The sequence below is a fragment of the Megascapheus bottae genome, chromosome 13 (assembly GCF_031878675.1).
Source record: "Megascapheus bottae isolate mThoBot1 chromosome 13, mThoBot2.hap1, whole genome shotgun sequence".
Taxonomy (NCBI): Eukaryota; Metazoa; Chordata; class Mammalia; order Rodentia; family Geomyidae; genus Megascapheus; species Megascapheus bottae.
Window position 1 is genome coordinate 47,800,551 of NC_143521.1, and position 14,981 is coordinate 47,815,531.

Here is a 14,981-nt window from a genome sequence, read left to right on the forward strand (position 1 = left end):
TGATTTTCTAGTGCTCAGTGATGAGATTATAATTGAAACCCTGAATGTGTATAGATTCTTTGGGTACAGTTCAAATGGAAAGTTTTCTATTTTTTTTTTCTTTTCTGGGAGAGGGGCAGAAGTTATGCTGGGTAGGAAACTAAGTGGCATGCTTGAAGATCAAATTGAGAATGGCTACACTTTCCTCAAGTTGTAAGACCTTTTCCGAGTCTATTTTAGTTAAGAGAGGACACAAGAAAATAACTATCTGCAAGACAATTACATATAGCCCATACATACACAGTTAAGAGACTGAGGAAAAAATGAGCATCACCTTCTGGTATGAAAATGGACTATTTCACATAAGAGTTTATTCATTCAACTCAACTTGTTTCAGGCTATGCTGGTAAATACAGTGACCCACCTTTCAGTGTCGACTCACTCATGTCTTCTGGGTTCCATTTTTTGTTGTTGTTTTCTGTTTGTGTAGAAGATAGATGAAGAAAATGAGGCGAACTTGCTTGCAGTTCTCACAGAGACACTGGACAGTCTCCCTGTGGATGAAGATGGATTGCCCTCCTTTGATGCACTGACAGATGGAGATGTGACCACTGACCAAGAAGCCAGTCCTTCCTCCATGCCTGACGGCACCCCTCCGCCTCAGGAGACAGAAGAGCCATCTCTAGTAAGAACCCTGCCTACTGTTTAGCAGCAATCAGAGTTGCCTCTGGCAACCCGCTGCATGGGTATGATGTAGTAACAATAAGGTTGGGCTGTTTTATTTAAACCAATACCAAAACAATCCCCAAGCACACTCACAGCTGCAATTCCTGTGATTCTCTGTTAAAAATGTTAAGGGGATACAGTTCTGTTGTACTACTACAGTTTTTTTTTAACTCTCTTTTGGCTCTTGTGGGAATATATTTTTATTTCTTAGCATTATTTATATTCAAGAGAAAACCATCAGAAAAATAGACACCTAGAAAAAGAGACAACTTGTCTGTGATTTTTTTAATGCATTCTAGTATTACAAAATGATGAAAATAGCCCAATTTAAAATGTATCTTGAACATGGTAGTGAAATATCAAATTCGTCATCATTTTTAGCAGTTTCTTAGTATTTTATTGTAATGTATTAAGTATTACCTTCTGGTTAGATGTTTGGGGTATCTTTGTTCTTGTTTTTCATTGTTATGAATGTTATAATAATGACAGGCCCTCATTTTTATTGCATGTTTCAAATCTAGAAAGAGAATTGGTAGATATTTCCAACGTTTTCGATCCATATGTCTTATGAAGGTTGAAAAATAATGGCACATTTGCAACCTAACTTACCAAAATTTATGGTAGGCAAAGAAGAGCAAATTTGGTGGCAATGAAGAGTGAATTTTCTTCTCCATGCATTTCTTTACTAGATTTTTATTAGTTCTGAGACACAGTTTGCCTTACCATGTATGGTAGCCATTTGTCATTTACCGTAAATCTGAAGTAGAACACACTATGTAAATTATGGAATGCCTTTGACCAAACTCTAATAATGTGCTCTGGTGTGCTGTTTTTCTTATGTCTCTAAAAGTATTTTTTAATGTTAAAAGAATAATCTATAACATATGGAGTCCTTGCTTATAGTTCTTTTATTTATTTATTGGTTTTTGTCAGTCCTGGGGCTTGAACTCAGGGCCTGAGAAATGTCCTTAGGCTTTCTCAAGGCTAGAGCTCTACCACTTGAGCCACAGTACCAATTCCATCTTTTTCTATATATGTGGTACCGAAGAATTGAACCCAGGTCTTCATGCATGCTAGGCAAGCAATCTTACCATTAGGCCAAACTCCCGGGCCCTGTGCTTATATTTCTTTATTCATGAGTATATTGTATTTTGCTAGAATAAGTTGTTAACCAAAGTCATCTGTACATCAGGTCAGAGAGGTCCTTGAACATCTTCCAGTTGAATGAAGATACAGAGATCAAGGAACAATAAATGTTTGGCCTATCAGAATCTACCTCTCCTAGTCTACTGGTCAAAATGCAACTTTTAGCTCCTTCCTTACATTCTGAAACCTCTGTTTTATCATACACTTGTTCTTTCAGTCAGTCTACTTGTAAGCTTGATTGTAGAATATATTGAAAGCATCAATGAATCTTTAATTTATTGACACTCTCACCCCCTCCCCCATCCTGGGACTTGAAATCAGAACTTGAGCATTGTCCTTTGGCTTTTTGTGCAAGGCTAACAGTCAGTTATTGGAGCCATAGCTCTACTTCCAGCTTTTTGTGGCTTAATTGCTAAGAGTGTCATAGACTTTCCTCCCCAGGCTGGCTTTGAATTCTGATCCTTAGAACTCAGCCTCCTGCGTAGCAAGGATTACAGGTGAGAGTCATCAGTACCTGGCTATTTGTATTGGAGTCTTAGAAGAAGAAAATATGTGTTCATTCTTTTGTGCTCTCTACATATAAATGAGCATGATAATGTATCTCCCTTCATGGAGTAGTGATATGGAAATTGTTTTAGGAAAAGTTACTTTATTATATGTAAACATAACTTTAAAAATTAAATGAAGGTTATCAATGGCAGCTCTCAATGCAATCATAACATATTTCCCTTAGCACTATTGTGATATTGTAATTAAAGGATGATAGAATTTTATTTGCATTGCTAGTCGATTTTAATCATGCTAGTTTACTTAATCTAAGTTGAAACAGTGAATAACTTTTCTCACTTTTCCTTCCCTGATCCATTTCTAGCTTAAGAAGCTCTTACTGGCACCAGCCAATACTCAGCTGAGTTATAATGAATGCAGTGGTCTCAGCACCCAGAATCATGCAAATCACAATCCCAGGATCAGGACAAACCCCGCCGTTGTTAAGGTACATATGTACATGCCTTAATACAACAGGGAAGGCAATGAAGGGTTTTTTGCATGGATTCATAAAATGGACACTTAGCTTTGTATGGACTCAACTGGGGTCCAGCTGTTAGCTCAGCAAAGCAGCATTTGACTTACTGGACACCAGAAGGCATCCATTTGTGTTGCATGTTTGGGCCATTGATTTAAAAAAAAAAAGTCCAAACGTGTGCATCACATTGCCTAGTTTAGAAATATATGCAGCAGTGTGAGCATATCAAAATGTGCTGATAGGCTCGTGTTAGCTACCAGGGACTTTAAGATACAGCACAGTTCTTTTGCCAGCTGCCTAGCCTGAGAACGATGGCTCTAAAATCACTGCAAAAGATCCGTCTCTGCCATTAATTGGGAAGAATGCTGGTAATGACATAATCCGGTTAGTGGTCTGTATTAAACAATGTTTGTCTTGCCATTCACTGTGAGGAAAAACGGAGCATTAAGGGGTACTTAAGAGAGTTGTGAATACTGGGCTTCAACAATCAGCGGTAAATTAAGGTTTAAACCAGCTTTCTTCCTTTTTATTTTTTCCTCTCTCTCTCTCTCTCTCTCTCTCTCTCTCTCTCTCTCTCTCTCTCTCTCTCTCTCTCTCTCTCTCTTGATTCACAGTAAAAGTGCTGTAGGATCTTGTTAGTTACATGTTGCTGAGTAGAAACATTGAGATGGTGAAGAAATGAAATTAAAAAAAGGCTGCATAAATGTCACTTAGGAATTTTCAATGTAATTTTCTTCCCTTGTTCTGCAAACAATTATTCACAGCTCATAGATCTAGTATACTTAGACCGAACACTTCACTGAAAATCTCATCTCTTCAGAAAACCTATATCCATTCACATAAGGTTCAGTTGACTAATTTTAGCTTTTCTTGATGCCTTGTGTTTAAGACCGAGAATTCATGGAGCAATAAAGCGAAGAGCATTTGTCAACAGCAAAAGCCACAGAGACGTCCCTGCTCAGAGCTCCTCAAGTATCTGACCACAAATGATGACCCTCCGCACACCAAACCCACAGAAAACAGGAACAGCAGCAGAGACAAATGCACCTCCAAAAAGAAGCCTCACACACAGACACAGTCGCAACATGTACAAGGTAGGAGGGGGCCGCCAGGGCGAGGCAGAGCATGCGCAGGCCCCAATGCAGGAACCTGGTTCTACATTCCAATGGAGATTCTCTGTGGCAAAAGAATCTAGGACTCTATCACAGTGAAGACAGGCTGAATGTGTGCTGTCCAGCTGGGAGGCAGCATAAGTCACAAACACCGAAGGACACCTGAAATGGTAGCTTAGAAGGGGAGGAGATTACACCACACAGCAGTGAGGTGTGTACTGTTTTGGATTGCTGAGATCACTGGATGGAGGCATGAGCTTCACTAGCCAGGTCAATACATGGCATTGTTCCTAATGGAGAAAATGAGATGCCCTGTATTTGCTCTCTGTACCTTTAGAAGTAGAAAATATTTATGCACATTCTCTGATTATGACATGCATTTTCCTCCTCCTCTTCCCTTCCCTTCCTTCCTTCCTCCCTCCCTCCCTCCCTCCCTCCCTCCCTCCCTCCCTCCCTCCCTCCCTCCCTTCCTTCCTTCCTTCCTTCCTTCCTTCCTTCCTTCCTTCCTTCCTTCTTTCCTTTTTCCATTTTTCTTCCTTTTATTTTTTCCTTTCCCCCTCTTTCTCTTCTTCTGCCTTCTCCTCCCCTTCCCTCCTTCTCTTTCTCTTCTTGGACACCCAGTACACTCACAGATTATTAATTTATTTTTTGTTCTGGGATTATGGCTTGAATTCAGAGCCTTGTGATCTTGGTGCCCTATTACTTGAGCCATGCCTTCATTTCTAGCCTTTTGGTGGTTACTTGGAGATAAGTGTGTCACGGACTCCTCTACTCTGCCAGGATTTGAACCCAGATCCTTAGATCTCAGCCTCTTGAATAGCTAAAATTACAGGTATGTGCTTGCAAGGGCCCAGCCACAGATTTTATTTTGCAGGTAAAGAGTCAGAAATTCCTCATTTATTATTCCAAAGCTTATTGCCTATATTGCAAGCTCTAGGTTCATTTGTATTTTCCCCATAAAGCACGAGGGAGCTGATGTTTCCAAGACAAATCAGGTCCCTGCAGAGAGTGTCCAGCTTTCCGCTGGTGAATTGGGAATAAGAGCCTTTCTTGCCTGAACTGATGGAACCTTGGACCACACATTTCTGCCTCCTGACCAGCTAGGACTACAGGCACCAGTCACTGTGCCTGGCTTCCTTTAACTGACTCCCAATTGGGATGTCAAATTGACTGACACCAATCTGTGTCGATTTGTCAAGTTGTATCTAACATTATCGGCCCATATTCCTTTCAGCTCCTTTCGGCCCGATTGGCTACCAATTGCCAGTCCTGAGAAGCTGGGCTCCCCTATGCTGCGGGGTGCCTGGTGCTGAAGCCTGGAGTAAGGGAGCTGGTTGGGCTGGCTCTTATGCCAGAAGAGGGCAATCACTGGGCTCTCCTCAGCTTTATTGTGGTCACTCATTTGTATCCTGGAACTGAATTTTTGTTTTGAGCTTGGTGAAGCCCTGCGAACAGGGACCCAGACTAGGTACACATGGTAGCAACTCTCTCTCTCTCTCTCTCTCTCTCTCTCTCTCTCTCTCTCTCTCTCTCTCTCTCTCTCTCTCTCTCTCTCTCTCTCTCTCTTCTCTCTCTCTCTTCTCTCTCTCTCCCTCCGTCTGTCTGTCTCTGTCTCTCTGTCTCTGTCTCTGTCTCTGTCTCTCTCTTTCTTCCTCTCCCCCCTCCCTTTTGAATTTTGAGTATTTTTTTTTAGTTCACTTAGCTTTCTATTTTGCTGTAAATATTTTACAAATCCTGACCGTGAAAAATTGAAGATGCCTATGTGGGATACATTTTCTCGATGAGCCTAGCTACATGTACCGTATTTTAAGGTATATATATCTCTGGTAAGGCATGAAAGGCTTATCCCAGAACAAAGCCTACTAATTAAAGGGGAAAAAATAAAAATATAAAAGAAAATCTTCTGTCACTATTAAAGGCCTAAAAGAAATGAAACATGTCTGGCTATTTATAATCAAAACTATTTCAGATTACTGAAATTATAATTCAGAATGAGAAAGGAGGAAGTACATGAAAAGTTATTTAGACAACGACTGAGGGCATGACTTCATCTTCCTTCATGCATTGGAATTTTGCTCTCATTGAACTTTACATGAGTCCTCTGTGATATAACTCATTTATTCATTCATTTGTTCATGTGTGCATTTAACTAAAAATGATGTAGAGTGCATGAAAAAAGAGAAATTCCAGCCCTATAGAGATTACACTAGCACTCTCTGGTCTTCCAGTTCACAGAGCCATGTGGACGTACCTTCCTGTAAGTCAAATCAGAGTCCTCTAGTGACTCTTTGCTTTGGGTACTGCACCCTCCCTGTGATTTATACTTCACGTTTGCCTTTGATGCCATTTAAATGTGGCAGCTGCCAATTCCTGTTTTTCTGTTGCCCTTGGTTTTACCCGAATCCAAATACCAAAATTGAAAGGATCTTCCTTTGAGCACTTCCCATGCCCTTCTCTACATCTCAGAAACTGGAATTTCAGATTCTGTTCTTTGCTTTTTTGTTTAGTTTGTTTTTTGTTTTTATTTTGTTGATTGTGGGGCTTGGACTCTGGGCTTTGGCCCTGTCCCTGAGCTCTTCAGCTCAAAGCTATTGTCCTACCCCTTGAGCCATATCCCCACTTCCCCTTTTCTAGCTATTAATTGGAGATAAGAGTCTCACAGTCTTTACTGCTTGGGCTAGATTTGGACCAGGATTCTCAGATCTCAGCCTCCTGAGTAGCTAAGATTACAGGCGTGAGCCACCACTTCCGGCTACAGATTCTGTTTTTTAAGATACATTTATTGTATGATACAGTAACTAATTCCATCTCAGGTTGTATTTTCTATAGAACTCATATATGCTGAACATAAAATTGAATAAAGTTCCTCAGAACAGCATTCTTTTTGTAAGGCTCATTAAATTAGACAAACTCAAAAATTAATGTACAATCAGCTCATTTATCTGTGTATATGTGAAAGCCAATTAATTGATGTGCCTAATTTGCAGAAGATAGCATGATTTTCATATTTCTGGATGCACATTGGATAGATGATATACCATTCAACTGTTTAAAAACCAAATCTAAATCTATAAATTAAATATATAAATACTATTTATCCATGTAAAGTACCTAATCTCAGGCTAATTTGGACATAAATAATATTTTTGTATTTCAAGGACCTTAATTAGTGGGGTTGATTAATTTGTATTAAAGTCTGGTGGATAAAATTCCTTTCAATAATGTGAGAAAGAAAACACCATTTTGCCCAATTCTGCCAATACAGTTTTATAGGTCTGCAAAGATCATTTGGCCCTTTGGATCTCTATCATTCATCCATAAAGAAATTTTATTCCAAAGACCCTTTGGTTTCATCTCTGTGAATTTTAATATGTAGATAATTCTTGACCCTCTAAAACTGGCTATTTAGTGAGAAAAAATTGGCATAAACATGTATATGTACATCTCCATATAGACACACACATATATATATGTACACACATAATATGAGTGTGTACCTTAAAGTATATTTCTTGTACAGTCTCTTCTTTCCATTCAAAACAAAAGATTCACATGAACATGTAGCTAAAATATTGGTGAAAACAAAATTTGTTTTTATGTTTACCATCCCTCTCCTCTCCTTCATTTCTGGGAAATACCTCCTGTAGATAGTTACATTTAGGAAAGGCTGAAAGGAAATACTAATCTCTTTATTGCATATCTGTAGAACTCTTAACTTCTTTTAAAATAGTCTCTTACTTGTCTGTTGGATTTGTAGATGTGAACTCCATTTAAGCCATCTGGGTCTATGTCCACCATTTGCTATCATTTCTCAATTAATTTCCAGTGAATGGAATGGTTATCGCTTGAGCTTTGGCCTCATAGATGTAACCTATTCTTGAGGCTAGATATAAAATTATACACTTTAGGAGTAAAATCAACTGAATATTCATAACGTTCTGTCGCCTTGTAGTTACTCTGCTGTTTTCTTGTCTGAACAAACTGTGCACTATATTCCAAATTAAAACAGAAAACATTATTTCTCTTCGATGGTATGCTGCAAATTTTGTATCCTTAACAGGATGGTACATTGTGGAGGAAAATTATGTTTGGGTATGTGTTTTAAATGGTAGTTTACGGATGCAAATATTATTGGGAATTTGTTTTAGCATAACGGACTGTTGTCTGACTTTGATCCAATATTCAAGGATTTTCCTTAGTTTAGACTCCCAGTTTCCTGGCTCTCTTTCCAACTTGAGTGCAGTAGACAGAAAATAAATCTGTAGAACATTCAATATTTTATAACTAGTTTCTTTCTTTCCCCCTCCCTTTAGCCAAACCAACAACTTTATCTCTTCCTCTGACCCCAGAGTCACCAAAGTAAGTATTAAGAAATGCAACCATTTTCAGAAAGGGAAGGGGATTCTAATACGTTTCGCTACAGCAACTCCATTTCAGTTTGTTTTTATAAATGTGCCATATCTTCCAGTGACCCCAAGAGTTCCCCATTTGAGAACAAGACTATTGAACGAACCTTAAGTGTGGAACTCTCTGGAACTGCAGGTAAGCCTCTTCCTCCTCTTGAAAATGTTGTATGTGTGAGAGAGGTGTTAATAGTTCATAAAGTACATATGCACTATGTGATCGATGAAGGAGTATCAACAAAATTAGATAAGTCATCAACAAATACCTTAGTTGCTTCTGCTGACAGGTTGAGTGGAGAAATATTTTACACAGGAGAAATTTTCTGGGTTCAGAACTGGGCCAGCCCTTCTGCTGTATATTTTTTGTTTGAAATCCTGGAAGATCCCATTTTAGATTAAGATGTGGAAATTCAAGTAGAAGTTGAAATTAACATATTGGTGTGCTCATAGTTATAGAAATGGTTCCAATAAATTTCACAGTGACCTCATGAGGATATTGGTAGGATTTTGTTGTTGTTACTTATTTTTATTTTGAGGAATTGAGATTTGGAGATATTAAGGAACTTGTGGAGGACCATAGAGCCAGAGAACTAAGAACAAATCCTTGAATTCCAGTTTTTTCTGAGATCAATACTTAGAATATTTTCACACTCTACTATATTTAGCAGTATAATGCTATCCAAAATATGTCACTATTTTTGTATCTTTCCAGCAAAAGAGAAAACTGAAAATATATCCATTCAACAAGATAAAATGTTCTTAGGTGTTTTCCAACAAGAGTAATTTCCTTGGATATTTGGGATCTCTGAACTCCTTTAGCCAGTCTTTGCTTCTTGTGAAGAGGAAAACGCTTGAACAGTCAGACTCGCTGAAGAGTTCCTAGGCAAACTTCTGAGCTGGTTGTCAATGGTGCTTCTCTGCTTGCTAAGTGCTTTAGGTTTAGATACTTGAATTCTACAGAGGGTGAATCTTAGCATGTCAGAACACCAGGTTCCTTGGCTCTGGCTATTGCTGATAAGGATAAAGAAACAGTAAAGTTAAACAAGATGCTTTCAACTGGAACTATGGTGCCTACATGCGCCATGGTCATTGTCACTAAGTTTAATTTCACACTTTTGAATTTGCTAAATTACCTTCTTATGAAAGGTCCACTGCATGATTGCATGATTTGGTTATGCAGTAGAGTGGTCAATTTCATGGTGTATAAATAGTATGTGTGTATGCATATATAGGCTCATATATGTATATATATGTATACATATATATATAAAACAACTTTATATCTGTATATAGATATGGACATATATATTCACATGATTTAAAACATACATAACATATTGCTAGAAGTAACTTTTCTTACCTATGTGTTATTTGCAGTAGCAGCCATCTTAAGTGACCAGTGAGGAGAGGCAGTTGTCAGATTTCCTTAAAAAGCTAATTGAACCATGGACAACTTTTGCTTGAGATATTTAAACATACATTAAAATATCAAATTGATCTTGTGAAATTATGTGGAAACTAGGGATCCATTCATCTTTCTCCCACCAGTCACATGAGTGCTATGTCCTAGATGATATACCCTTTTAGTTTTCTGTTCTTTGAAGAGAAATAATGAAGAGAGAGAGAGAGAGAGAGAGAGAGAGAGAGAGAGAGAGAGAGAGAGAGAGAGAGAGAGAGAGAGAGAGAGACAGACAGACAGACAGACAGGGTGGGGGGGTACATCAGTCCTATGGCTTAAACTCAGGGCCTGGGCAGTGTTCCGGAGTTCTCTTGCTTAAGGCTAGTGATGTACCACTTGAATCACAGCACTACTGCCAGTGTTTTTCTGAATAGGTTATTGGAGAAAATAATTTCACAGACTTCAAACCATGATCTCAGACCTCAGCCTCCTGAATACGTAGCATGACAGCCATGAGATGAGCCACCAGTGCCTGGCAAGAACTTTGAATACATTTATAAAGCGATCTGAATGTGAAATTTTTGTATATTTTTCCCATTGGTTTGTGGTATCACCAACCCCAATCAAATTTATAGCATTTTTCTTTTAGCAACTTATCTTTACTGTATCCTTTTAGAGAAACAATTTGTCAAACTCCAATATTCCATTTATGTACTATTTTTGTCATCTTATATAATGTCAGTCACTGGTACAATGAACATGAACACTTTTGACAAAATGTACTACGATATTTCTAAGCAATAGTTCAGCTCAAAAGAATCTTTTCACTGTGAATTCCTGAAGTGAGTCAGTTTCTCTGTTTTAGGAAAGGGTAAAAGAGCTACCTTTGTACACAGTAATTCCAAGCTTTTCATTAAAGAAATACTTTTGTTAATTCTATGACTGTAAAAAATGTAAAATAAAAACTAGTTGAAAAATTCTTCATGTTCTTAAGACATAGAAACATCCATGGCAATGTTGTCTTTTATTGCTCTTCTCATACACTTGTAATCATTTTGTATATATGTAAGTGCATATATATAAATCTTTGTATACTGATTTTTCAGTGAGTATTTTAGTAATTTTTAATCATCCTAAACTCTTTTAAACTCTTTACTATTGAGTTTTTAGCAACCATATGGTATTAATTTGATTTGTAATATCAAGATTTATTTAATCATGCTCCTGTTATATATTTAGATTGCTTTATAATGTCTCTTTGTGAACTAGAACTGTAGTGAGATATTATACATGCATACACACACACATATATATATAGAGAAAGTGTGTGTATACATATATATATATATAGAGAGAGAGAGAGAGAGAGAGAGAGAGAGAGAGAGAGAGAGAGAGAGAGAGAAAGAGAGAGAGAGACAGAGACAGAGACAGAGGTTTGATGTGTGCATGCCAGTCCTTGGGCTCTGAGGCCCAGAAGCTGCGCCTGAGCTTTTTGCTCAAGACTAACACTCTATCACTTAAGCCACAGCTCCGCATCCAAAAAATTTGGATGTGTAGTTAATTGAATATAAGAATCTCACAGGCTTTCTGCTTGGACTGGCCCCGAACTACAATCCTCAGGTCTCAGCTTTCTGAATAGCTAGTATTACAGGCATAAAATACTGATGCACAGCTTGTTTGAGATTTTGTAAATCTTATTTTTCTTTCTCTTTTTTTTTGTGGGTCATGGAGCTTGAGCTCGGCCTGGGCGCTGTCCCTGAGCTCTCTTCAGCTCCAGGCTACCACCCTGCCTTTGAGCCAAGCCCCACTTCCCATTTTCTAGAGGTTAATTGGAGATAAGAGTGTCAGGTCCTTTTTTACCCTGGCTGGCTTTGAACCTTGATAGTCAGATCTCAGCCTTCTGAGTAGCTAGGATTACAGGTGTGAGCTACCATGCCCAGGTAAATCTTATTTTCCTACCATAGACCTTGAATAGTTATTTTATGCCAAATTAAGCATATAAATATTTGAAAAAAATCTGTTGTATACATTGTATACTTTATTCTTGGCACTGTTGAAAACTTATTGGGAGCAATGCAAACTAATTTCCTGACTTTGTGTGTGTGTGTGTGTGTGTGTGTGTGTGTGTGTGTGTATGGTTGTATGCACCAGAACTGAATCTTAAACTCATGGCCTAGGTACTGTCCCTTAGCAGTTTTGCTGCAAGCTAGTGGCGTTCGGCTTCTTGAGCCACATTTCTGCTTCTGTGGTGGTTGATTAGAGATCAGACTTATCACAGACTTTTCTTCCCTGGCTGGTTTGAGTCGAAGTCATCAGATCTCAGCCTCTAGAGTAACTCGCATAACGGTCTAGCGCCTGGCTCATCTATGTATTTTTATTTTTATTTATTGTTATGTTATTTTATTTTTTGTAAGTCAAGGGGCTTAACCTCAGCCTGGGCACTGTCCCTGAACTCTTCGCTCAGGGCTACTGCCCTACCCTTCAGCCAAACCCCTCTTCCCGTTTTCTAGAGGTTAATTGGAGATAAGAGTCTCAGGTCCTTTTGTGCCCAGGCTATCTTTGAACCTTAATCCTCAGATCTCAGCCTCCTGAGTAGCTAGGATAGGATTACAGGCATGAGCCACCGCACCCATCTCATCTATGCATTTTTAATACCTGCTCTCTTTATTTCAGATCCTAGTTAGTATGTAGCAAATGTAAGACATTGAAATACATGCAGAAAAGCATGGCACATAGTGCTTGGCCATAATGTATGTTAAGTAAATATTCTGACTTAGCACATGGGTTTACAGTATATTGAGAAAATACGGCATACAGATAGTAGTGTGAAAGGAAGATTTTTGTGATATAGAAGGCTTTGCTACTTTCTAGGAAAGATGGGCCAGAGGATGACTTTCAGTGTTTGAGCATGATGCCAATAAAAGGAAAAAAAGTCAGGGAAGGTTAGGTAGATCCAATTCATGTGACAACAGCGAAGGAATTTAAAGCTATGGGAAAACTTGGAAATGAGGAGAAATGAAAAGGATGTGGATGGAGGCCGAAAGGTGAATTTTGGCCATATAAAGAAGAGCTGGGAGAGTTTTACTTTTAATAGAAATATTGCAGGTATGAAATACCATGTTGTGTATGATGTCTATGGTCACTAGCTCCTCTAAACTCTTCAGGAAAGTATATATCACTTGTGTTTGGAGAAAACAAGCTTGATTGCACCTCAAGGGAATCAGGAAGGGGTACAAGGGGCTACAAAAGGGAATACCATAACAGAGCTTCAAAGTTTAAGGCTATGAGTATGAGAAAGGTTTACAGGAAACTTGAAGACAGTTGAGGGAATGGAAAGAAATTTTAAGGCCCATCATCTCAGTGAATGATGCAGGTGATGCATGATGGAAGGATTTGAAAGGAGATTGAGCTCTCAATAGGTAAAACTGACTCAGGAAGTCTTAAGGGAGAAAAAATATTTGCATGTGGGGCTGGGAGTGTGGCCTAGTGGTAGAGTGCTTGCCTAGCATGCACGAAGACCTGGTTTTGATTCCTTGGTACCACATACATAGAAAAAAGCCAGAAGTGGTGCTGTGGCTCAAGTGGTAGAGCTCTAGTCTTGAGAAAGTCCAAGGACAGTGCTCAGGCTGTGAACTTATACCCAGGTCTGGCAAAAAAAAATTATTTGCATTGCATGTGAGTTTGAAGCACAGGGTGAAGAGGAGATAATATATTGATGCAAGGACAGAAGAAGAAGAGGAAGGCAGGTGGTCAGATGACATGAGCTTGACATGACATCAAAAATACAAACCCTTACCCTAATGGTGATTAAGTTCTAAATACTAAGTCCCAGTGATGTAAATAGAGATTTCCTCCTTGAACACTTGTATGTTAAACTTGTCATTTAAAATATGATGTAAAAATCAACGTTAATAAATTATTTAAAAAAATAGGTACGATTAGATGAAGCACACACTTCTCTCCATAATCCCTGGTTGCTAACACTTCTTTTCTCTTTCCTTAATATTTTTTGGCCTTAATCCCTTCAATTTTAAAGTCATGTTCAGAATAACTAACTTCAATTACTATCGGTCCCAAAATACCAAAATAGAGCTTGAGATATATTCAACCATTCTTGACTTATACAGTGGTACAGAGTTCAACATGATTATAAAACATGTTTTTAAATGAAGAAGTTCCATAGGCTAGAATGATTTCTTTTTTTGTTGTTGTTAGGAAAAACGTTATACCTTAGTGAAGTTGGGAAGAAACTTTCCTTTGCTATTAGATAAACCCGAGGTCATAACGTGGATCTACTGTGTCATCTAGAATATGACCTGAATCAATGTACTCAATATTCATAAAATTCAGAGTCCTGATCCATCAGATGAAGATCTGCCTCGTGGGTCACTGTGAGGATTAAGTAAGATTAATCACAAGTACTAGCATATTAAATAAATATTCAATAAATATTAGCTGCTTCTCCATTAACTAATTCTCAGTTCATTTAATCTACTGAGGCCAGTGGATGTTATTTCGTCTTGACTAATTCTGATTGTCTCATCTGATATTTTATTATACTCTCTCTACTAATATCCTCAATCCTGCAGCTGGCTTCTTCAGAGCTCTCATATGTGAATACGTTTATTCTGTGTCGTGACACTCCCTACACATCCATACCTACTTTTTCAAAAACTGAACAGATACTGCTTTTAATGTGTTTGTGTGTGTGTGTGTGTGTGTGTGTGTGTGTGTGAGAGAGAGAGAGAGAGAGAGAGAGAGAGAGAGAGAGAGAGAGAGTGTGAGAGATTTAGCAATGAAAAACAGAAACAGCTCTTTCATATTCTCTCAACAAATACTTCTATTACCAAAAATTCTGGTGATTAATAAGGAATATAACTTATTTTGGTGTGTGTGTGTGTGTGTGTGTGTGTGTGTGTGTGTGTGTGTGCACGTGTGTGTACTGGGATTTGAACTCAGGGCCTAGATAGGCTCCCTAATTTTTTTTTTTTTACTTAAGGCTAATGCTCTGCCAATTGAGCCACAGCTCCACTTCTACATTGTCCTGGTCCTTTGGAGACAAGAGTCTCATGGAGTTGCCTAACTGAACTGGCTTAAGACTGCAATTTTTATATCTCATTTTACAGATTAGCTAGGATTACAAGTGTGAACAACCAGGTGTGAACTTCATCATTGAGAAAAATGCTGTGTGT

General features: G+C 38.4%; 1 protein-coding gene across 2 annotated transcripts in view; it reads left to right on the top strand.

Moving 5' to 3' along the window:
• Ppargc1a (PPARG coactivator 1 alpha) overlaps positions 1 to 14,981 on the top strand; it is a 102,288-nt gene that overhangs the window by 60,037 nt on the left and 27,270 nt on the right. For both annotated transcript variants that reach the window (XM_090343764.1, XM_090343763.1), the window contains exons 3-7: positions 470 to 664; positions 2,723 to 2,845; positions 3,765 to 3,969; positions 8,301 to 8,346; positions 8,456 to 8,529. In XM_090343764.1, coding sequence (XP_090199890.1) covers positions 470 to 664; positions 2,723 to 2,845; positions 3,765 to 3,969; positions 8,301 to 8,346; positions 8,456 to 8,529 — 643 coding nt within the window. The remainder of the gene's footprint in view (positions 1 to 469; positions 665 to 2,722; positions 2,846 to 3,764; positions 3,970 to 8,300; positions 8,347 to 8,455; positions 8,530 to 14,981) is intronic.